General features: G+C 47.9%; 1 protein-coding gene across 2 annotated transcripts in view; it reads left to right on the top strand.

Annotated features, from left to right (window-relative positions):
* Nucleotides 1–22586, top strand: part of ABCA1 (ATP binding cassette subfamily A member 1) — a 126746-nt gene that overhangs the window by 69797 nt on the left and 34363 nt on the right. For both annotated transcript variants that reach the window (XM_031450123.2, XM_010978696.3), the window contains exons 9-24: nucleotides 960–1200; nucleotides 2924–3063; nucleotides 3409–3525; nucleotides 7643–7840; nucleotides 8602–8807; nucleotides 9558–9734; nucleotides 11267–11489; nucleotides 13169–13390; nucleotides 14275–14479; nucleotides 15581–15694; nucleotides 17569–17740; nucleotides 18763–18894; nucleotides 19730–19872; nucleotides 20087–20224; nucleotides 21086–21306; nucleotides 22426–22498. In XM_031450123.2, the coding sequence (XP_031305983.1) occupies nucleotides 960–1200; nucleotides 2924–3063; nucleotides 3409–3525; nucleotides 7643–7840; nucleotides 8602–8807; nucleotides 9558–9734; nucleotides 11267–11489; nucleotides 13169–13390; nucleotides 14275–14479; nucleotides 15581–15694; nucleotides 17569–17740; nucleotides 18763–18894; nucleotides 19730–19872; nucleotides 20087–20224; nucleotides 21086–21306; nucleotides 22426–22498 (2722 nt within the window). The remainder of the gene's footprint in view (nucleotides 1–959; nucleotides 1201–2923; nucleotides 3064–3408; nucleotides 3526–7642; nucleotides 7841–8601; nucleotides 8808–9557; nucleotides 9735–11266; nucleotides 11490–13168; nucleotides 13391–14274; nucleotides 14480–15580; nucleotides 15695–17568; nucleotides 17741–18762; nucleotides 18895–19729; nucleotides 19873–20086; nucleotides 20225–21085; nucleotides 21307–22425; nucleotides 22499–22586) is intronic.

The following is a 22586-nucleotide window of genomic DNA, read 5'->3' as shown; positions in this document are numbered from 1 at the left end:
TTCCAGGCGGTGAAAACACCAGTGACATTTCAAGGAATGTAGGGATTTATTAATGATTCATTGTGAAATGCATGGAACTACAAAGTGCTCTATAAATATTTAATTATAAGAGCCATTGGGCCAAGAAGTCCACAAGATGCTGGAGAACATTTGTCTTTGAGACAAAGCGCTTGTCACGTGTGAGTTGGAGACGCAGCCCCTGGCTGCCGGGGTCTGACTCATCTGGGCAGGGGCTGCTGTTAGTGGGGCCCTCTCTCGGGTGTCCGAGAGTGTATGATTCTCTCCTCACCAGTGTAGTTTCCTCGTCCTGATGAGAAGATGGGCCCTCAGAGAAGTGACTTTTCTAAGGCTGTGAGCTGCTGAGAGATGTAGCTGGGGTTCAGACTTGGTCCCCTACCCTATGCTTCTTCCATTCCCTGACACTTGGCTGAATCGAGGTTGGGACTTCACTCCCAGCCAAGGGGCAGAGGGCTCCTCAGTTTCCACACTGAAGTTTGAAGTGCTTTAGAAATGAGTCAGTGACCGAGGAGGTGAGCCGTTCTTGATGGACACCTGTGAAGACAGCTGTTCAGAGAAAGCATTCTCTATAAACTCGATGATAATCCAAGTGAAATAAAGCCCATCACCAGGGGCTCTGCTAAGATCTAAAAGTTTTTAATATGTGTAGGAGTCACCTGGGCACCTTGCAGAGTACAGATCTGAACTGTAGATAGATAGATAGACCGGGATCTGCATCTGCAGCAACCTCTCCACTAGCGCTGAAGTCCTGGTCCCCAGACCACAAGCAGAGTAGCAGGGCTCTGGCAGTCTTATCCCAAGACTTCCAGGACGTGGCACCAGACAAGGTATGTTCTGGGATGTGGCTTTGGAAAGGTCAAGAAAATAATGTTTCATTCTCTTCTCTGTCCTTAACCCTTTCCTCCTCTATCCTCTCCTTTTCCGCCTGACCCCTACCCCAGCTGTTCAGCATGAGGAGCTGGAGTGACATGCAGCAGGAGGTGATGTTTCTGACCAACGCGAACAGCTCCAGCTCCTCCACCCAGATCTACCAGGCCGTGTCCCGCATTGTCTGTGGCCACCCCGAGGGTGGGGGCCTGAAGATCAAGTCCCTGAACTGGTATGAGGACAACAACTATAAAGCCCTCTTTGGAGGCAATGGCACGGAGGAAGATGCTGGCACCTTCTATGACAATTCTACAAGTGAGTGTCTGTGCAGACCCATGCCCTGGTCCCAGACCATCTCGGTCCCAGAGAGCCCTGCGTCGCCCGCTCCCTTGTGTTTACCCTCATCCTCCGTAGCAGCAGTGGATGTGTACGTGTCTGTTTGCCCATCAGACTGAGCTCCTACAGGAGGGACTGTTTTCCTAATCGGCCAGCTGTCCCTACTTCTGGGAATGGGACCTGGCTCATCTCAGGTGCACAGTGTGTTTGTCAAGTGAATGGACGATTGAAAGCCAATCTCCTCAGTTTTCTGGGGGTTGGAGGGGGAGCTTCCCGGAATGAGCAAGGATCGTCTCTCTTGAGTGCCCCCTCCTTGAGGTATGCTTTATAATAAAAACTTAAATAACAAAAACAACAACAACAATAAAAGCTAACATTTAAGGAACACTTCTTATGTACTATGCATTTTATTTATTTCATTTAAACCTACAATAAGGAAGGTTTTGTAACCCTATATTTTATAGGCTCAGAGCCGTTCAGCGACTTTGTCAAAGCCACACTGTAGCTAATCTTCAAGAGCCAAGATTAAATCAGATCTACCCATCTCCGTGCTTTTTCCCGCTGAACCACAGAGCCTCCAAAGTACCTGTTCATGGTGGTGTGTGTGCCGTCAGGCTCGGGCATTTGATCTGCTGTTTGTTTTTGGTTCTTAGCTGCTAGTCGGTGTTAAAGAACCTTGTAACTCCATATCTGCTCCCCACGCTCAGGCAGTTTTGTGGGGATGTGTGTCCTGTGCCTGGTGGCAGCAGGGAGCCGGTGTTACAGTTTTAGACAATGGCATCTTTTTCCTTGAAAACATGATGCGAGTGAGCCTTTCTCCATTTCCAGCTGCAGGTGTGTCTTTCAGACACTGAGTGAGGCAGTTTTTTGTGCGTTACTGTAACATAAGAACCCTTTATTCTTCTCTGGAGTAAAGCCCTCCAGACATTGCTGGTTGCTGTGCAAGCCTGAGGGGTATGGCATTGTGGACAGTTTTCTGAGATGCAATCCCCTCCACTCCCTTGACAAGTCAATCCAAGAGAACCCTCATTTTTGCAACTGATGTAACTGGGAGAAAATCTTTAAAAAATATATATATGTATATTATCTTTGCAACATGTAGAGGATACTTGGTATCTAAAAACTCAGAATGAATTTTTTCTTTAATTTAGGAATCCTTCTAGATAATCAAACCCTATTGTCTATTAAAACTTGGGATTTTTCAGTTTGGGATTTTTATGACATTTATTACTTATACTTGTGATGAGACCTACAAAATTTTTATTTCTGCTTGAAAAAAGCAGAATCCAGCCCTCTCTTTCCAATGAAAACAAACTGGTGAGGGCTGGTGTAAGCCATCTAGAGTTATGAACCTAGAGTTATGTAGCCTTGTGCATAGTAAAAACATTTTTCTAGATGGTCTCAGTTGTGAGTTATCCATCATCAGTGTTCTAATAAGCTCTGATTATTTATCAGGCGTTGTTCTAGGGGCTCCACAGATAACATCTCAGTTTATCTCTCCACATCTCTGCCAAGTAGAGGCCATTAACTTTGTTTTTACAGAGGAGCTAACTGAAACTCAGACAAGTGATTTGTTACTTAGCTATTAAGTAGTAGAGCTGGGATTTGAACCCATGACTGGCCCTCTGGCTCCAAAGCTCTGGTTAGTTCCTACAAGTATATGACCATGCATGGAGATAATTGCCTTTCATTCTCTTCATAGCTCCTTATTGCAATGATTTGATGAAGAATTTAGAGTCCAGTCCTCTTTCCCGCATCATATGGAAAGCTCTCAAGCCTCTGCTTGTTGGGAAGATCCTGTATACACCTGACACTCCAGCCACGAGGCAGGTTATGGCTGAGGTAAGCCGTCTGGACCCAAGAGTCCTTCTACAGACTCCTCCTAGAATTATAGACAAAAAGTAAAGGCAGCTTCAGATGGAGTGTACTGAGTATACTTACAGCTCCCCTGGGATTTCCAAGAGTGAGCGCCTCCAGCCTGACCCAGGCCCGAGCTGACGGTTGAGGGCCAGCTCCCCAGCCTTAGATATTTGACTTGCCGCTGCACGCAGGCACTTCTCAGGGAGGGGAAGGACTAGGAAAGGGCTGCTGTGATGGAGCATCCTTCTAGGGAGTAACTGAGTTCCTCATATCTTTGCCTCTCTTCCCTTTTTTTTATGCTACCCCTGGCTCCTGGCTTGACTTCAGGTGAATAAGACCTTCCAGGAACTGGCTGTGTTTCATGACCTGGAAGGCATGTGGGAAGAGCTCAGCCCCAAGATCTGGACCTTCATGGAGAGCAGCCCAGAACTGGACCTTGTCCGGGTGAGTGTCCCTCTGATTACCATGTGCCTGTTTGGTGCTAAAGGTGAGTGTCTCACCACTTTCCCACAAGTGACAGAGAAGAGAATTCTTTACATTTAAGCAGCACAGACTTATTGAGCATTGTTACCTTTGCAGAGCTACAGGTAATGGTGCACAGACTATATACCACTGATGAGCATCAATGTGTCTGGTGGTCAAATATTAGGTTTCTAAGAAACTTGCGGCTGGTATTTGGAACAAGAGTTTGATGATTGCAGGACCCTGATTATTTTTATTTCTGGCTCTAGAGCCAACCACAGCATCTTACTTAGCCCTATGATATCCTTGTAGGTCTCGGACAGGTGTGGGAACAAAGGCCTGGTCTGACCTGCAGACCTGTCTTGAGATACTCGTTCCCCAAGACACTGTGTGAACACAGAGCCACTGTCACTGCGTGTAGGGGAATTGCACTTAGTGCTTCAGAGCTACTTGAAAAGGGATAAGTGCTCTAGAGACAATTGGATTCAAAAGCGGAGGAGTCTGATCAAGAACAGAATGTCTCTCTTGCTTGAGCCTGAGTACCATTTAATCACATCATCCCTGCCTTGGGCTGAGTCAGAGAATCATTAGACTATTTCCTGTCTCCATGGTGAGCAAGGCCTCTTCCTTTTGTTCCTGCTGCTATTAAAGAGCCCGAATGGATTTTGCCAGGTCTCTTGTCTTGACACCTCATTGATCAGAGAGGCAGCTGGGTATTAAGAGGCAGTATGTAGCCTGAGAGGTACTTTCCCCAGGCTAAAGTCTGTCCCCTGAGGCCCTGGGAGGGACGATACCCGGGGGACCTTCTGATGCTGGGAAAGCTGGAGTCATCTTTGTTACACTAGTCTTGCTATATGTGCAGAATTTTTAAGTTGGGGACCTTTGAAAACCAAGGGACTTTAGTCAGAAGAACACAAACAATAATTTGTATGGATTTACTGAATAATTCCTAACTACTAGTAATAATGATAATAACTTACGCCCTTTAGGGATGGGTCTCTGTGGGGCTCCAGCCTCTCCTTCAAAAGGGGTTCATGGGGTCCAGCCACCAATAGTGCCATAGACCCAGATGTGGTCTCAGACCTCTTCTTCCTGGTCCTCGCCTTAGAATCTACATTTCTACTAGCTGAACTTGTTTCTTTCAGAGCCTCAGGGAATGATGAGGGACCCCTTTGAAGGGACTCCATGAGTTTTTGTCTGTAGGCAGACGGATACTTCCCCTACTCTTTAATGGAGAGTTTGGCTTGGATGCTCCAGCATCTCTTAAGCTCCCCATTATTTGGGGTCGAGGTTCTTGTAAGCATAGCTGTGGCACTCACTAGGAATCCTGCTGGGAGAACCCAGGATGTGTGGTAGGAGGTGTAGGAGCTGTGGCTGGGGAGGAACGCATGGCATGTGGTTTAGAAGTCTTTGGGTGTCAAGCCAAGGACCTTTACTTTAAGTTCTGGAGGACCATGAAAGGGTTTAAGCAAGAGGAGCTATAGATATATTCCTTTGATAAGACAAGTAGATTGAAGAGGGGAAAGGCGAAAGGCAGAGACCAGGTGGAGGCTATCCAAGTAGGTGGTGAAGGTATTGGCAGGAGACAAAGCATGGTAACTGCTGGATTGAGGAGGCATGAAAGAGAGGGGAGCATCAGGTTGAATCTTGATTTCTAGCTGTGGACAGCGGGGATGTCCAACAGGCCAGTGGGTACTGGGGCCTGGAGTGCAGGAGGTGGTTAGGCTGGAGACACCAGTTGGAGACTCATCCGCCTGTGGGTGGGAAGTTGAAGGAGCCTCCCCCAGCTGCTTGCTTTTCTCTATTAAGGAGTGTTTAACTCCAAAGCTTGAGCTTCTCAGTCCTCTGCACCCATTACAGCCTCGCCTCCGGTACCTGTGAGGATGCCAGAGGCTTCTGCTTCTGTTAGGGTAGCTCTTCTCTTTCTTTCTTTTTTTCAGCTTTCTTCAGGCGTAATTGACAAATTAAAAGTGTATGTAGCTATCTTGATAGTGGTGGTAGTTTCATTGGTGTATACATCTATCAAAATTCATCAAACTGTACATCTGAAATATGTGCAGTTTACAGGAATCATACCACAATAAAGGTGTTAAAAATGAAAAAATAAACAAAGTGTATGTATTTAAGGTATGCAACTTAGTGTTCAGATATATGTATATACCTGGGAAATGATCACCACAATCGAGCTAAGTGTCGAGCGTGCGGTGCAGAATCCTTAACTATAGTCACCACGCTGCACGTTCGATCCCCAGAACTGTTCACACTGCATGTCTGAAACTCGGTACCCTTTGACCTCCCCGTTGCCCCTAGCCCCTGGGAACCACTGTTCTGCTCTGTGGTAGCTCTTACCTTTCCTCTGTCTCTGGCTCTGTCTACACCTGCTGCCATCACCCCACGGATCCAGAGGCACTTCTCTGTTGAGTCACAGCACTCAAACTGTTCTCCTTTCTGACCTGCTGTCGGTCTCCTTCATCTTGAGGCCCTGCTGTCTCCCTGGCCCTGCCCCCTGAGGGTGATCCAGGGTCCCTGGGTCAGTGATCTCACTGGGCGCATCTTTCTGGCCTGGCTGCCCTCTGTGGCCATGTTGCCCAAAGCCACACTGGGCTGGGCAGGTCTCACCCCAAATGCCACGTGTCTTCATTCAGGTCTTACTTGTTCAGTTCAAGTCCCCAAATAAACTCGTTTCAGAATCGCTAACCCATACTCCTGTGAACTTTTGTGGGGTACATCTTTGTATCTATTTTGTTAACAAAAATACACATCTTAACTGATGACAGTGTAAATTGTTACTCCCTGCAGGAAAGCAATTTGAAATAAAAATTGTAAGAACCATAAAAAATGAGCTATCTGTGTACCTTCATTCCATACACCCTCAGGGATGTATCCCATACAGAAATAATTTTGAAGAAAGAAGTCACTGTATGAGGGAAAATGTTATTGCTTTGGTACCTGTTGTTGTAAGAAGTTAGAAATAGACCAAGTGCTTAGCAGTACAGGAATAGTTAAAGAAATTATAGTATATGTCCTTTATAAAAAACCATTATGCTGCCTTTAAAATAATAAATACGAAGCTACATGGGGGAAAAACTTAAAATCTTAGTAGAAATAAGACTGCTTTAAAATATAGCTCAGGTTGTTCCCTCAGAGAGTCCATTTCAGTAGAGCCAGAGTTTCGTCTACCTTCTCGAAGGTGTGGCAGGAGTTGCAGCTGATCTCCTTTTCCATGAGCTGGGGTTGGAGCAGACTCATTTTTCTGGCAGCACAGCTGTGCAGGCCTGTGCCCTGGTCCTCTGCACCTACTGGCCAAGCACCAGGGGCGTTTGTTCTTCTCGTCCATGTTGACCCACGTGGAGAGCCAACCAGCTGGGGAAGAAGACATGGAAAACAAACCTCCTTTACAAGCATGACTCATGAGTCCTGCAATTGGGAAAGATCATATTTTACCTGGTTAAACAGCAGCATTCTTTTCCCAAATGAGATAGCAGAAGTAGGTTTGTCTTAATTCTGTCTAGAGAACAGAGTCTTTATGAGGAGTCATCAGCCTGGGCCTTAAAAGAGAAGGTGATATAATGCAGTGGGGAGGTGCAGTAGATTCAGAGCCCATGTCTCGTATCCTGGCTTTGTTACTTACTAGCTGTGTGACCTTGTGTTGGGGATTTGACCCCTCTGTTTTTCCATCTGTGAAATGGGAACTGTTAAAGATACCTTTCTTATGGAGTTGTATGAGCTAAAGCAATTAAATAAGCCAGTATAGTAATGATGCAGAGTATAAGAATTATTGTTGTTACTGTAGGGAATACTGTTCACTGTGAAGCTAGGCTACAAACATGTGGACTCTGGATTCAGACTGTTCTGATATTTAATCTCAACTCCATGCCTGTCAATATTATGCCTCATCCTTGGTTAAAACCATATTCTTTTTTTTTTCAACCTCAGTATTCTCACCTGTAAAATGAGAACATGGTTACCTACCTGACAGTTTCCTATGAAGATTAAAAAAAAAAAAGACAATGTACGTGAAAGGGTTTTGTAAATCATATAGTGCTTGTCAAGACTTAGTTGGTGTTGACTATTGGTACATTTCTCATTGGAATGGCAGACGCTGCTGGACAGTAGAGGCAATGACCACTTTTGGGAACAGCGATTGGAAGGCTTAGATTGGACAGCCAAAGATATCGTGGCATTTCTGGCCAAGCACCCAGAGGATGTCCAGTCCACGAATGGCTCTGTGTACACCTGGAGAGAAGCCTTCAACGAGACCAACCAGGCAATCCAGACCATTTCTCGCTTCATGGAGGTGAGGATCAGTTCTGTGGACCATTTACAAAAGGCTTTGGCTTCTTCATCTGAGATGGTGCAGTAGGGTTCGGATTGGAGTAAAGCTTAAAAATAACACATAGTCTTATTTACAGTAGTATTCCTCAAACCTAACACAGGGTGTGTGTGGTATTACAAAAAGGCACTCAATAAATGTTAGTTGAATGACAGAATGAGTAAACAAACAGACCTAATTTCTTGCTTTATTCTGTCTGACTCAAGAATGTCTCTATCCATTGTCTTCTAGGTTTTTCTGTGTTTTGATATCCCAGTACCTAAGGGCAACAAAACATTCCCTTTAAAAAAAATCACTACTTAGGAACTTATCTAAAATCTAATAGAACTGATTACATTTTAAAAAATTAATCCTAAATATGATGTGACTTAATAGGGACAAATGAAAGGCTTTTTTTTTTCTTTTGATCTGTTTGTTTCATTGTTATGACTCAAAATTGCCAAGAAAACTGAGAAAAGAGGGTTTGATCATTGCTTCAACCTCTTTCCTGTCACAAAAATCAATATAAGTAACTTACCTCTAAGTACTTCCAACATTTTTCTTAATTGCAGTTAAAAACCCTAATGAACCATTTTCGGTTGAATACTGGAAAATGACTTTAGAGAGGATTAGAGAGTGAGGATAAAAGTCATGCACTTAGAGCCTCCCTCTTAGCACAGACTCTGCTTGGACCGCTGCCTGTTTTCCTGGCCATCACCGTCTCACAACGGCTCTTCTTCCTTCAGTGCGTGAACCTGAACAAGCTAGAACCAGTAGCCACAGAGGTTCGGCTCATCAACAAGTCCATGGAGCTGCTGGACGAGAGGAAGTTCTGGGCTGGGATCGTGTTCACTGGGATTCCTCCCGGCAGTGTGGAGCTGCCCCATCATGTCAAGTACAAGATCCGAATGGACATTGACAACGTGGAGAGGACAAACAAGATCAAGGATGGGTAAGTCAAAGCCCGTCGTGCCGACCAACCTCGGGGAAATCAGGAACGGCTAACGTGACTGGAGGTGCTTTATCTTAACCAGTAATTTGGTAGAAATTTCGCACACAAGATAGCTCAGATCGGCGGCATGATTTGGGTGTAAGTGGCACATTCGTTGCTGGACACGACAGTTTCAGAGATCATAAAATACCATCCTTTGGTTCAGCATTTCCATTCAAGGGAGTTAGTCCTAAGGAATTAAATCAACAGGAGAAAAAGAAGAAAGAAAGAGATTTTAGGTTCCCTGGGCTAGTGTTATCCATTTTTCTAAAAAGGAGCAGGGGGGTGGGTATAGCTCAGTGGTAGAATGCATGCTTAGCACGCATGACGTCCTTGGTTCAATCCCCATTACCTCCATTACAAAAATAATAAATAAATAAACCTAATTACCGCCCCCCCAATTTTAAAAAATAAAAAGTTAAATAAAATGGGGTAAACAACCAATATAAAAGGGAATGGTTAAGTAAATTTTGGCATGTCCTCTTGATGCAATGTTAGGTAGCCAGTGGAGGGGAATAAAACCAAACCAGCAGGTGGTTTGCTCATTCCAATTATATCTATTTAAAAACGGGTGTACATGTCAATGGAGACCAGAGAATAAGACACAGAAATAAGAATGGTGGATCTGTAATGGTGGTAGGATTGTGGGTGACTGAAATTTTTTATTGTATGAGTCTAAGGAGTGTTTGATCACCTGTGGTTTGGTTCTAGGTACTGGGACCCTGGTCCTCGGGCTGACCCCTTTGAGGACATGCGGTATGTCTGGGGGGGTTTCGCCTACTTGCAGGATGTTGTGGAGCAGGCAATCATCAGCGTGCTGACGGGCGCAGAGAAGAAAACCGGCATCTACATGCAGCAGATGCCCTACCCGTGTTATGTCGATGACATGTAAGTTGCCAGTAAGCCACCATCTGTATTAACCAGTTAACACTGTCCCCAGGTGGTGTGCATGCGTGCACGCGCATACACACACACACACACACACACACCCCCAAAGGAGGAAACAGAATGCTTTGATTATATTCATATGTGTGTTAACTAGTTAAACAGTTGGTTACTGCAAAAAAATTTGTTTTTGAATTTCTCTGGAATTTCAAGAAATAAGATGCCAGCTGTAGGTAGTTGACCATTTGAGCCAAGCCACAGACACACGTGTGTGCACACACTGGGAATCTCACTCCTTTCTCGTCCATGGTTACCAGAACTTTTATTTTTTACACTCTATCCCTTTGGTCAAAATCGGCTCACTCTGCAGGTTTAAAGTGTGTGGTGATGAGCACATGCCAAACGCACGCACACATCCACATGTCCCCAACACTCAGAGACATGGTGTTCTAGACCTACGAAAGCTGACTTCACGTCCGTTTGTCTGCTTCCTTTCTGTACATGGGAAACTGCGTTTTCAAACAATACAAATACAACTGATCAAGGCCTTTTTATCTTAGACGTTTTAGATAATCTTTTAGTGCTTAGTCACTGCTGCCGAGTTCTCGTTGTGGGGACTGTGCCTGTGGAGCTAATGACTTCTTGTGAGAGAGAACGGACCGAGGTGCAGTTATTGCCGGCGTCTGAAATGTATAACATCTCTCACAAGTTCCTGAAACTCTCTTATTCTCTGGGTGTGTGTGTGTGTGTGTGTTTAGAGATCCCAGTGCAGAAGGAGTGGGGTTCCTCCCTTTGTATTTCTCCCCACTTCGCATTGAACAACATACTTCCTCACAGGGCTCACTCTAGCTTTTCCAGGTCACCTGGATTTATCTTGTTTTTCACCTTCAGAAAGATTAGCCAATATTTTCCAAAGAAAGACTTTTCCAAAGACCCCCTAAGTGGGGACTTACTTTGGAAAGGATGCGTTAAGATGGAGACGTGATGGAAGGTTAGAAGTGGTCAGAGCCTTTGCCTGTTGTCACTTACTCTGGAAGTGCACAGTGGTCAAGCTGGGGCTTGAACCTTGAGTTGCAGAGTCCAGATCCTGTGTCTCTTTTACACAACTGCATTTCCCATTTTAGTTTGGAATCTGAAATATTACTGACAAGAGCCGCCTGAAGTGTGTTTCTGCGCCATCTGTCATAACAGTTATGCAAGGCAGGCTGATAGTGAGATGACCTTGAAGATGTAGAGCTTTCATGAGATAATGAACTGGGCTTTTTGTTTTGTTTTGGTTTGGTTTTAGTGCTTTAAAATCACCCACATTTAGCTTAGTGCCATCTCACAGCCACCTGGTGACTAAGGCAGGCCCCCCAAAGACATTTCATTTGGCAGTGCTTTGTTAGTGTGATTTCTGCCCCTGCATCGCCCTGCTTACCAGGTGTGCCCGTCCGACTGCACGGGTCTGCCCATCTCGGGCTCAGTCCTGGTGCTTTCTCGTGCACGCGGGAGCCGGGCTCACATTGACCTTTATCCTGCTCCTGGCCTTCCAGCTTCCTGCGGGTCATGAGCCGGTCAATGCCCCTCTTCATGACGCTGGCCTGGATCTACTCTGTGGCTGTGATCATCAAGGGCATCGTGTACGAGAAGGAGGCACGGCTGAAGGAGACCATGCGCATCATGGGCCTGGATAACAGCATCCTCTGGTTCAGCTGGTTCATCAGTAGCCTCGTCCCTCTGCTCGTGAGCGCCGGCCTGCTGGTGGTCATCCTGAAAGTAAGCTGCCTCCCTGGCTCCTCCCTGCCGAGGAACTCCTGATCAGCCACACACGGGCTACATGAGGAGAAGGAAAGCATGGATTCCCTGGGAGGGAAGGGGTCGTATGTGCCATTTCCTTCAGTTCCCTCACTTTCTAGTTGGGGAGAGTGAGGCCCAGAGAAGGGCCAACCCAGCTGGTTAGCAGCTATGCAGGACCAGAACCCAGGGGTCTTGTTTCCCAGGTGAGCAGACACTTAGCTACACCAGGCTGTCTGCTTGGCAGTGGTTCACGGCAGCATCTGAGTGCCATTCATTTTCCTAGATGTTATGGGTGATGATTCTGCTAGAATTTCTAAAAGCAACAATCAGAAAGGTAGATACTGTTACACGTTAAGGTTTTCTGGAAGCAGAGGCTGAGACAGAGTTTGGCGTATGGATATTTATTAGGGACCTATGTCTGCAGGAGGGATGGGGAAGACGCAGAATTGAGCCAAGGGAGGAGTCGACCTTTGATGCATGGCCGCGCTCACGGGCACTGTTGCCGGAGTTGTCCCGACATGGAGCTGAAATGTCTAGCCATTTAGGTTACCTTAAGGCCTCCCTCCCTGAAACCCCATTTCCCATGCCTGTCAGTCATTGGAAGAGTGTGTCTCAGGGCCAGGTGCTCCCAGCAGCTTTGACAAACCTAGAGTTGACACCTGAGGCTGTCTGCTGACAGCCAGGCAACAAGTTTTTCCTTCAAGGGGACTTCGTACAGTGCAGCTCTGTGTCCACTCCTTACATTAATAGGTTTATATGCCAGTCTTCTTTTCTCAATCATTTCACTTAAGGATGCATTGCCCTAAAATAAATGTTTTTAAAAGGGGGGTTGGTTACAAAACAAAAGGCACTAACATTTAATTTAATACTACTGTTCATTACAAATGAACACTTACTGATTGCCAAGTGCTGTTTTTAGCACATACATGTTCTCTTTTATGATATCCTCACTAAATAACCCACTTAACATACAAGGAAATGAAGCCAAGGAAGGTTAAGGACCTCACTGAGGTCACCTGATTGTATGGCAGAGCAGTTCTTGCTAAAATCACCCCCTTCTCATGCCCTGATATCTGACCGTAAGAGCCAAGCTCTGTGGAGGGGGTGGTGGTCCTGTGGCCGGTGGGTGAGAGTTGCTTTGGGACAGCCATGTGCTGGCAGGTCCTGCTGAAAAAGAATCAACTACTAGAGAGAAGCTTGAAAGGTCCACAGAATTTGGATGATGGTGGGGATCCAGAATCCACGGCAGGTTATCAAGGAGGGTGTTAAGATGGGCTGGCCATTCTCCTTGGCTTTTGGAGGGAAAAGTCACGTGGGCTGCTGTCTCCCCCAGTTCTTTCCTGGTGTCAAGAGTCAGAGTCCTTATACAAGGAGAAACCAGGTGGTATTATTTCTTGGAGAAACAGAGGACACAACTGTCTGTTGAGATGAATCTTGGTGAATGTCAGCCCTGGACTGGGTCCTGTTTCTGGCTCTACCGTTACATTGCTGTGTGGTCTCTGGCTCATCATTTCCCTTCTCTAGGCTTCCGTTCACTCTTGAGAAAAGTGAGCAGCCTTCTTCCTCTGTGTTGTCTCTGGGATGAGTAGGAATAAGCCCCCGCTGCTTCCCACAGATCACTGCTTGTTGAGTCTCTCACTGGGTCTCTTCCTTCCCAGTTAGGAAACCTGCTGCCCTACAGTGACCCCAGCGTGGTGTTTGTCTTCCTGTCCGTGTTCGCTGTGGTGACCATCCTGCAGTGCTTTTTGATCAGCACGCTCTTCTCCAGAGCCAACCTGGCCGCGGCCTGCGGGGGCATCATTTACTTCACGCTGTACCTGCCCTATGTCCTGTGTGTGGCGTGGCAAGACTACGTGGGCTTCACACTCAAGATCTTCGCAGTAAGTAACTCTGGCCCTCCTGCAGCGGCTGCAGACCCAGCTGTAGTCCCCTAAAGGGACTCTGTAGATGAATATCTTCATATCTTGTGATTGATTGATTTTGCAAATTCATATTTCACCTCCAAGCTAAGAACAGAAGATCCAATGGACTTGAGCTTCAGTTCTAGGGTCTATTCCTTGAAGGCAGAGATGGTCTCTTATTAAATTATTTATCTTTAGTCCTCTGAGTGAAAGCTCTTAAGGTCAGAGATGGCTCCTTCTGGACTCTTGTGTCTAGTATGTGGTTTTGCTTGAGTAATACATTCTGAACTTAAAGCCTGAGGAGCAGGTGAACCATCTCCCCACACATTCCTGACTTCAGTACTCCCCGACCCTTGTATGGAGGAGGTGAAGCCTTCAAGGGTATGCCAGCCCTTGAAAGAGTGAGTTTTCCTCTGAGTTTTTCACAGGATGCTCCAGGTGCTTCTGTCTGTCTGTCTGGACCTCTTAGACATGAGCAGCCCCAGGCAGGTACCCGTGACACTGAGCCATCACTGGCCGAGCAGGGAGTTTGAGGGAACCTTGATGAATGTGTGTATGTGTATAACATCCAGGCTCGCTGAGCCCTTGAGGCACCTTTGGAAGCATAAAATTCTCAAAGTTTTACATTCCATCATATATGCATTTCTGAAATGTGTCTGCATAATGAGCAGGTATAAATAGAATCATTTTATATGCTGCCAGAGAGCCCACTCCCCTAAAGGGACTCTGTAGATGAATATTTCCGTATCTTGTAATTGATCCACTTTGCAAATTCATATTTCTCCAGGTGGCATTTACATTAGCAGTGACAGGAAAATGAGCGACAAGGAGATGGATGAGTGACTTTTGCCTCTTTCTCACAGAGCCTGCTGTCTCCCGTGGCCTTTGGGTTCGGCTGTGAGTACTTCGCCCTTTTTGAGGAGCAGGGCATTGGGGTGCAGTGGGACAACCTCTTTGAGAGCCCCGTGGAGGAAGATGGCTTCAACCTCACCACCTCAGTCTCCATGATGCTGTTCGACGCCTTCCTCTATGGGGTGATGACGTGGTACATCGAGGCTGTGTTTCCAGGTTCATTGAGCTTCCATGCTGCTTTCGTCACCTGCTGGGGACATGGGATTTCTAGCTGCAGAGCTTTCCTCCCTTTGTGCTGGAATTCTTCAGGGCATGGGTCATCCTGGGAAGTGATTAGGGCTTTAGAGCCACGGCAAGCAGACAGTCCAAGGAGAAGCAGCTGATGCCAGAAGTACAACTCTTACTACTGATCTGGTTCTTGTTTCTTGAGCACTGTGTCCCCAGCACTGTGCAAAGTGCTTTTTATACTTTGGTTCATTTCATCCGCGAGACCACTCTGAGGGAGGTACCATTCTAACCCACTTTTGCAAATGAGAGAACTGTAACTCCAAGAAGTTAAGTAACTTGCCTGTGGCCACAGAGCTGGTAAGTGTCAGTGCTTGGAGATGAACCCAGATGGGTTACACTGGGTCAGCCAGCCCAGGAGATTGCTCCCCGTGGTGACCCAGTTCTTAAATTCCATATCCCCCAAATTGTCACTGGTGGAGGTTCTGTTTCCTGAGTACAGCTTGTGAATAATAAGATATGTTGGCTCTAAGCCCTTGTCAGCGATTTAATCAAATTAGTATTCACAAAAATTCATTTTGATCCTTCCCTTAACAAAGCACCTTGACCAAGACCTGCCTTGGATACATTTTCATAGAAGATGCAGTTCTGAGAGTGAGGATTAACCCTTTCTGGCTCACCTTCTGACTTTCCTCTGAGTGTCCGTGAAATGTTTATCACCTACTCCTACTTGAACTTCCTGCATTGAATGTGTGATTTTTTATAGTACTGATCTGGATTCAGTTCTGTGTCCCTCACTTTACTGGCTGAGTGATCTTGAGCAGACTGCTTGTCCCTCAGGTGCCTCCTCTGTAAAGTGGGGATGATCCCTGCCTCATGGGGTTGTTGGAAAGATTCAGAGACCGGCAGGATGTTGGTTGTATGTAGTAGGTCTCAGCAAGTATTAGCCCCCCTTCCCCCACCTCCATCCCCATCGTCTTGTCTCCAAAGTCTGTGTCAGGGAGAGACACTGAGGAAGCTGTGTCTGGCTGGGGTACCTTGGGAATGCTGGGATGTTGCCAAGCTTGGCTCACACCTGTGCTTTGCTTTCAGGCCAGTACGGAATCCCCAGGCCCTGGTATTTCCCTTGTACCAAGTCCTACTGGTTTGGCGAGGAAAGTGATGAAAAGAGTCACCCTGGTTCCAGCCAGAAGGGAGCATCAGAAAGTAGGTGCTGCTGACTTGCTCTCCCCTTCACCGCAGTGCGGCTGCCCCCCTGGCTCTCGGGGGCAGCCAATGGCTCTCGCTTCTTAAAAGACTCTAAAACCACCCTAGGGGCAGAGAAATCACATCAAGTCCCCCTTGTGATATTCCCCCATGCCATTTGTCTCCAGTGCTGTTGCTTACTGGGGAGTCACTGTCGGGGTTCCTTCCCTTTGTTTTCTTGGCTTTGGAAAAGTGGCCCTTGATCTCTTCACCTTCAGCTCCCTAGACTCCCTGCACACGTACACACGTACTTTTCATACTACCCTGACAGCTGGCAGGGAGGGGAAAGACGCCATGGCGATGGAACCGTGATCTCGCTGCCTGCCTCGTCCTGAGGACAGATGGATGACCCTGTGCAGGCTGCACCAACTGGCTGCCACCAAGCTCACTCTGTGCTTCTTGTTCTCACCCTTTGTTACCCAGAGCACTCACTCTCTCCTGGCTCCTGCCTGTGGGTAGGGATGCTCACAGGTCAGCAAAGGCTCTGCCTGCTGGGCTTTTTTGCTCAAGTTCTTGGAGGGGACCTCTTTGTGTTCAGTATGGCTTCCTGAGTAGTTAACGAGTCCCTCTTCTGCTGCTGTCTTCTGTGCCCTTCCCCAAGTTGTCAGTGGAAAAGTGTGATGTTCCTGGGCGTGGCTCACGAGAGTCCTTACACCTGGCCCTTGCCCGCTGTTTTAGCGGCTCCTCCTGCCGTTCCTCCTCTTCTTCCCCAGCCTCCTCTCTGCACCTCTCTTCTCTGTCAGTCACCTGGAGCTGCTCACCGCTGCTGGATCATGGCATGTTATTCCACACCCCAAGCCTCGTATGCACTGTTTCCTCTCACAGGAGAACCTTTTCTCCAACTTGCCTGCCTTCTAAATTCCTACTCAATCTTCAAGATCCAGTTCAGTGCCCTTTCTGCTGGGTAGCCCTCCTAGATTTTCACATAGTCAATCCCTCCCTTCTCTGAGATTCCATGGCATTAAAGGAAAAAAAAAAAAACCCTTATTTTAAAATAGAAAGTTGCAAAAACTTGTATGGGGTTTGGGGGTTCCCTTGTACCTTTCACCCAGTTTTCCCCTGTGGTGAATCTTGCATAACTATAATACAGGAAATTGACTTTGGTGCAATTCACAGACTGTTTTCCTATTTTACCAGTTTTGCATTTGTGTCTGTGTATGTTTATTAGTTCTGTGCAACTTTAATGCACAATTTTAACGTGTAGATTCATGTAATCACTGGCCTGATCAAGATGCAGAACTGTCCCCTAACCACGCACTCCCTCATGCTACCTCTCAACAGCCACAGCCACCTCCCTTCCTCCCCAACCCTTGACACCTCTCAACCACCGCTCTATTCTCTATTTCTACTATAGTGTTACTTCCAAACTTTTAGTATATCATTATTTCCCGGATGTTATATAAATGGAACCATACGATCTTTGAGATTGGCTTTTTTTTTCCCCCACTCAGCATAATTCCCTTGATCCATCCAAGCTGTGATGTGTACTAACAGTTCCTTCCTTTTCATTGCTGAGCAGTATTCCTTGGCTGTACCACAGTTCCCTGGTATTTTTAGATGTGTTTTCTAAGGAGCTTTTAGGATCCTGTATTTTGATTCCTTGTTAAGTCTTTTTCTGCCAGTAGATTGGGAGTGCTTCTTTCTCAGTGTATTTTCATCACCAACCCTAGTGCCTAAAGAGGTCCTAAATAAATGTTTGTTGCCTGCCTGCCTGACAAACCAGAAGGAGCCACAGAGAGAGGACAGTTGTGAAAGTACAAGCACAGCTCGTGGCGTCTTTACACTCCTCTCATTGGTGTCTCCTGTGGGCTTATTTCCATCTCCTGTCTTCTCAGTCTGCATGGAGGAGGAACCCACCCATCTGAAGCTGGGCGTGTCCATTCAGAACCTGATGAAGGTTTACCGAGACGGCATGAAGGTGGCTGTTGATGGCCTGGCCCTGAATTTCTATGAGGGCCAGATTACCTCCTTCCTGGGCCACAATGGAGCGGGGAAGACCACCACCATGTAAGAACAGGGGGTAGCTCTCTCAGAATTGGCCCCAGGAAGGTTCTGTAGTACAGTTAGAAATTCATACCTAAGGATGTTGTGTTGGTTCCCTGGGCAAGGGCAGAGCATGTGAGGAGCTGATGAGTGTCAAGTACTCACAGAAGTACTTTCCAAACGCTCGGTCTTGTTAGATACGACATCCTCAGATTAAAATGGCTGGGGGCCTTTGGATGACCTTTCCCGGTCAGTTCTCAGAATTCTGCAGAGATTTTGGAACCTGAGGCTGTGACCACTCTGGAAAAGTGCATTCTTTGTAGCTGGTTTGGTCAAAACTGTGAGGCAAGAAATGTGGAAAGAAAGATTAGATACATTGGAGGGAGGTACTAGTTTCCGGAAACTCTACCTCCAAGCAAATGTGAGAAACAGCTGGGCAGCTGGCAGTATGATTGCCCTCTGTGGGACCTACAGGGACATTATAAGGATTCATTTCAGAAGGGAGCTCAGGCCATCAAAGCACCAGAGTTAGCCTCAGTGACTTTCAGTGAAGTTCATTAACCATTGGGTTTTTTTTTTTAGGGGATTTGACCTTCTTTTCCTGTTTTTCTGTTGTATATTCTTAAAATGCAAAATCAACATATTATGACATTGCAGAAAAATCTGAAAGAGGTGTACGAAATCCTATCGCCTAGCGCAGAAGTTATTTTTATCTTCGAATAATTTGTTCTGGTTTGTCCACTTTACACGAACATTTCAGACATACAAAATGTATGTTTTAAAGTGTACTTTCCATTGCAAATTAGAATCCTCATTCAGAAAAATGCTTGTGCTGAAATTATTTCCAACACCTAGGCCCAGTCCTAGCTATTCACTAAAGCAAAGGCTCCTTTGCTGTGTGGGGGTCTGCTGGGGAAGGAAGGAAAGGGGGTGGGAGGGTTGCTGCCCCTGCTGTCGGCCCGGCTCTGGCGCCTGGACTGGAGCATCTCGGGGTGGAGGAGGGGGTGTTGATGCTGACTTCTGTACTCTAACATTTCTGTCCTCAGGTCAATCCTAACTGGGTTGTTCCCTCCCACCTCGGGCACTGCCTACATCCTGGGGAAAGACATTCGCTCTGAGATGAGCACCATCCGGCAGAACCTGGGCGTCTGTCCCCAGCATAACGTGCTGTTCGACATGTGAGTACCAGCAGACCCTGTCTGGACATGTGTGTTGTGAGTCATGGGCAGAGTGGGACGTAAGCATTTTGCCTTCTTTGAGAGTGGCAGGCTTTGCCTCCCTTCACGTGTTAAGACCTGGTTGTCCTCCACTTTGGGAAAAGTAAGAGAATTGTTGGGTGGGGCATGTCACATCAGGCCAGCTGGGTGGGTGGGGCTTGGGAAATAGTGCTCTCCGCTCCTGTCATCCTGGAGTAGGGCATCCTGTCCCCCACCACACCCCACTGAGGCCACTGCAGCTCTTACGCCCAGGCCTGGCGGTGCTGCAGGGCCTTGGTATGAGGGCTCCACGTTCCCTGCTCAGAACTTTTGCTTCTGTTCTGCTTGCCTGTCAGCGAGCAGAGAGACCTGAGCTCCGTGACCTTGGGCAAGGACATCCCCCTTCCAGGCCCTGGTTTCCTCTTACCTGCCATGAGCAGCTCGGGCTCCCGTCCCCCACAGGGGCTCCCACCTCAGGGCCGAGGTCCTTTGAGGTTCTGGAGGGCTGCTCCAGGTAAATGCTGAGCCAGCTCCTTGGTTGGGGTCCGTGGGGAGGGCCCTTGGAGGACCTGTGGCTGCCGGATGTTCGGGGGCCAGGCCTGTTGCATTGCAGCTTTGCCTCATGAGCAGCTTCTGCGGCTGCTCACTGCTGTTCTACCTGGAATCCTTGGAGATGATTTTTCAGAAGTTGATAAAGTTTAAAAAAAAAAAAAAGAAAAGAAAAAGGTGTTGGGGGTGCTTGCTCTGTTCTGGGTCAGGAAGCACTGTGTTCTGGTGTGTCCTGTGGGCCCAGTGCTGACCTGCCCTCTGTCCCCAGGCTGACCGTGGAGGAGCACATCTGGTTCTACGCCCGCCTGAAAGGGCTCTCAGAGAAGCACGTGAAAGCAGAGATGGAGCAGATGGCCCTGGATGTGGGTTTGCCACCCAGCAAGCTGAAAAGCAAAACCAGTCAGCTGTCAGGTGATGTCTTCCTCTTCCCCATCCCCTCCTCCTGCAGCCTCACGGACACGCATGCATGCATGCAGTGCCCCAGGGCCCCCTGCTCGGGGGGTTGGAAGGTCGGTTAGAAAGGTGGCCCTGGCTTGTCCCCAGGTGGGCACCTCTATTCATCTTTTGCCACTTCTGTGGCCACTCACTGGGGTGGGTCCTGGAACCTGTCTCCTCTCTCTCCTAGGTGGAATGCAGAGAAAGTTGTCTGTGGCCTTGGCCTTTGTCGGGGGATCCAAGGTTGTCATTCTGGATGAGCCCACAGCTGGCGTGGACCCTTACTCCCGCAGGGGAATATGGGAGCTGCTGCTGAAATATCGACAAGGTAACTGATGTGCATTGACTCTGCCTCCTGTGCTGGGAGGGGGAGGGAGATTGGAACGGTGGGAGGGAGAGGCTTGGAGCCTGGTGGTATCTCCGGCTGTTCTTGCAAGAGCAACAGAATTGCTTCTCAAGGAAAATGTGGAACTGGGGTCTGAGCTCAGCCCTGGTGGGCAAGTGGGAGGCCTGGTTTATAAGACACTGTAAGTTTACACTCCATTACCTAGGGGCCTGCAAGAAGAGAAACAAGGATACAGGGCATCCCCTGTGGGCCCAGTGCCACCTCCAGCATCGAACTGTCCCGTGCGCAGTCTAATTATGTTCCGCTATAGACGGAGATTGCCGAGAGCGGGGGCTGTGTTGTCGTGCATCTCTGTCCTCACGTGGTACGCTAAATCTTTGTGTGGACAGAGTGGATGAATACAGGGCTGGATGGGAGAGGTGTAGGAGTGCCACGGGCTGCTTAGAGAGGCAGAAGTTACATGAGATGGTACAGGATGCGGGGCCCGGGCTTTGGAGTCAGCTCAAGCTGGCCCTGAGGCCCAGGAAAAGTCATTTACCCTGTCTTGGTCTCTTTGTCTGTAATAAGAGTGCCTGTCTCACAGAGGATTAAAACTGAGACAGCGTGTAGACCGCTGACCACACTGCTGGGCCTGCACTGAGTGCCCAGGTTACCATTTCCGCTCTTTGCTCTGCGAGGATGCAGCAGCTGTGTTCAGCATTGCTGGCCCGTGGGTCACGAGCGCACCACTTTGGGATCTTTCTCCCATGCTGATTCCTGCTCGTATTTCTGTGCTCGCGGCCACTGTCATCAGTGAGAACAACGGGCCTCAGCTGTCCCCGTCCTTGTGTTTGTGCCCGGCAGGCCGCACCATCATCCTCTCCACGCACCACATGGATGAGGCAGACATCCTGGGGGACAGGATCGCCATCATTTCCCATGGGAAGCTGTGCTGCGTGGGCTCCTCCCTGTTCCTGAAGAACCAGCTGGGGACAGGCTACTACCTGACCCTGGTCAAGAAGGATGTGGAGTCCTCCCTCAGTTCGTGCAGGAATAGCAGTAGCACGGTGTCGTGTCTGAAGAAGGTGAGTTGCAGCCCTGGGAGTCCGGACGCATGGGCTCTGAGTGGGTTGTCCACCTCTGCCACCTTGAGGCCACCCTCTCTCTACTCTGTGTCCTCTTTGAGTCACACTGTACCTCATACATGGAAAGCTCAGGAGATGACTGTTCCCACGGGGACAGTAAGTGATGGAGGAGGGCCTTGGAGGACTTCACTTGGTTGGAGAGAGACTTGCTGGGAGTTAAGAGCCTTGGCTGCAGAAATGCCCTGCTGTGCCTGCTCATTACCTTTAAACCTCATTGACCGTAACTGTAAAACAGCAAGTGTTTATTGAGTCCCGATTCATGCCAGACACTCACCCCAGTCTCTGGGCGTAAAAGAAAATCACGATAATAATTAATTCTTGGTAGCATTGCCACCACTTGGAAACCTTTTTTTTTTTTTTCTTACATCTATCAGCTCGAAGTACAGAGCAATCCTGGGAAGAAGGTATTGTAATTATTGTCCCAGATGTGGGATGTGGGGCTGGTAGGGATTTAGTTAGTTCAGGGTCAGCTAGCAGATCCCAACAACCAGGTGTATTTTCCCCTGTGCTGTGGTACATGCCTGAGATGTATTTGTGTGTTGAAGCACTGGCTCCTGAAATGTTTATGTCCTAAACTTGATCCCTGTCCCCTAGCACCTGGTGACTCAGAGTCTGAGACCAGCAGCATCGGCATCACTTGGGAGCTCATTAGAAATGCAGAAACTTGGGCCCAACTCAGACTTCAACTAAATCAGAATCTGCATTTCAACAGGGCCCCCTGGTGATGAAACACAAATTAAAGCTTGAGAAGCACTGACCTAGACACCCAGGCAGGTGAACCTCGTGCCTGAGACAGTCGGCGAGTGCCTGGTTACAGCACTCACAGGCAGGCCATGGTTCCTTGGAGACCTTAGCTTCCGTGTACATAGCACACACGTGTCAGATTGGATGGTGCCCTCAGAAGCCAAGGCTGCCTGGTTGTGTGCTTCCCAAAAGAAGCTTTTGGCTCCAGTTCTCACAACAGCGCCTCGTAAAACCTCCTCCCCGCCCCAGCAAAGGTGGTGGTGGCTGTACCTTGCTCGGTCCCTGACCCATTCTCACCTCCTTCTTTGCCATCAGGAGGACAGTGTTTCTCAGAGCAGTTCTGATGCTGGCCTGGGCAGCGACCATGAAAGTGACACGCTTACCATCGGTAAGGACTCTGGGGTTTCTTATTCAGGTGGTGCCTGAGCTTCCCCCAGCTGGGCAGAGTGGAGGCAGAGGAGGAGAGGTGCAGAGGC

Source organism: Camelus dromedarius, chromosome 10 (assembly GCF_036321535.1).
Source record: "Camelus dromedarius isolate mCamDro1 chromosome 10, mCamDro1.pat, whole genome shotgun sequence".
In the NCBI taxonomy this organism is placed as follows: domain Eukaryota; kingdom Metazoa; phylum Chordata; class Mammalia; order Artiodactyla; family Camelidae; genus Camelus; species Camelus dromedarius.
This window is presented reverse-complemented; position numbering and strand designations above follow the sequence as displayed.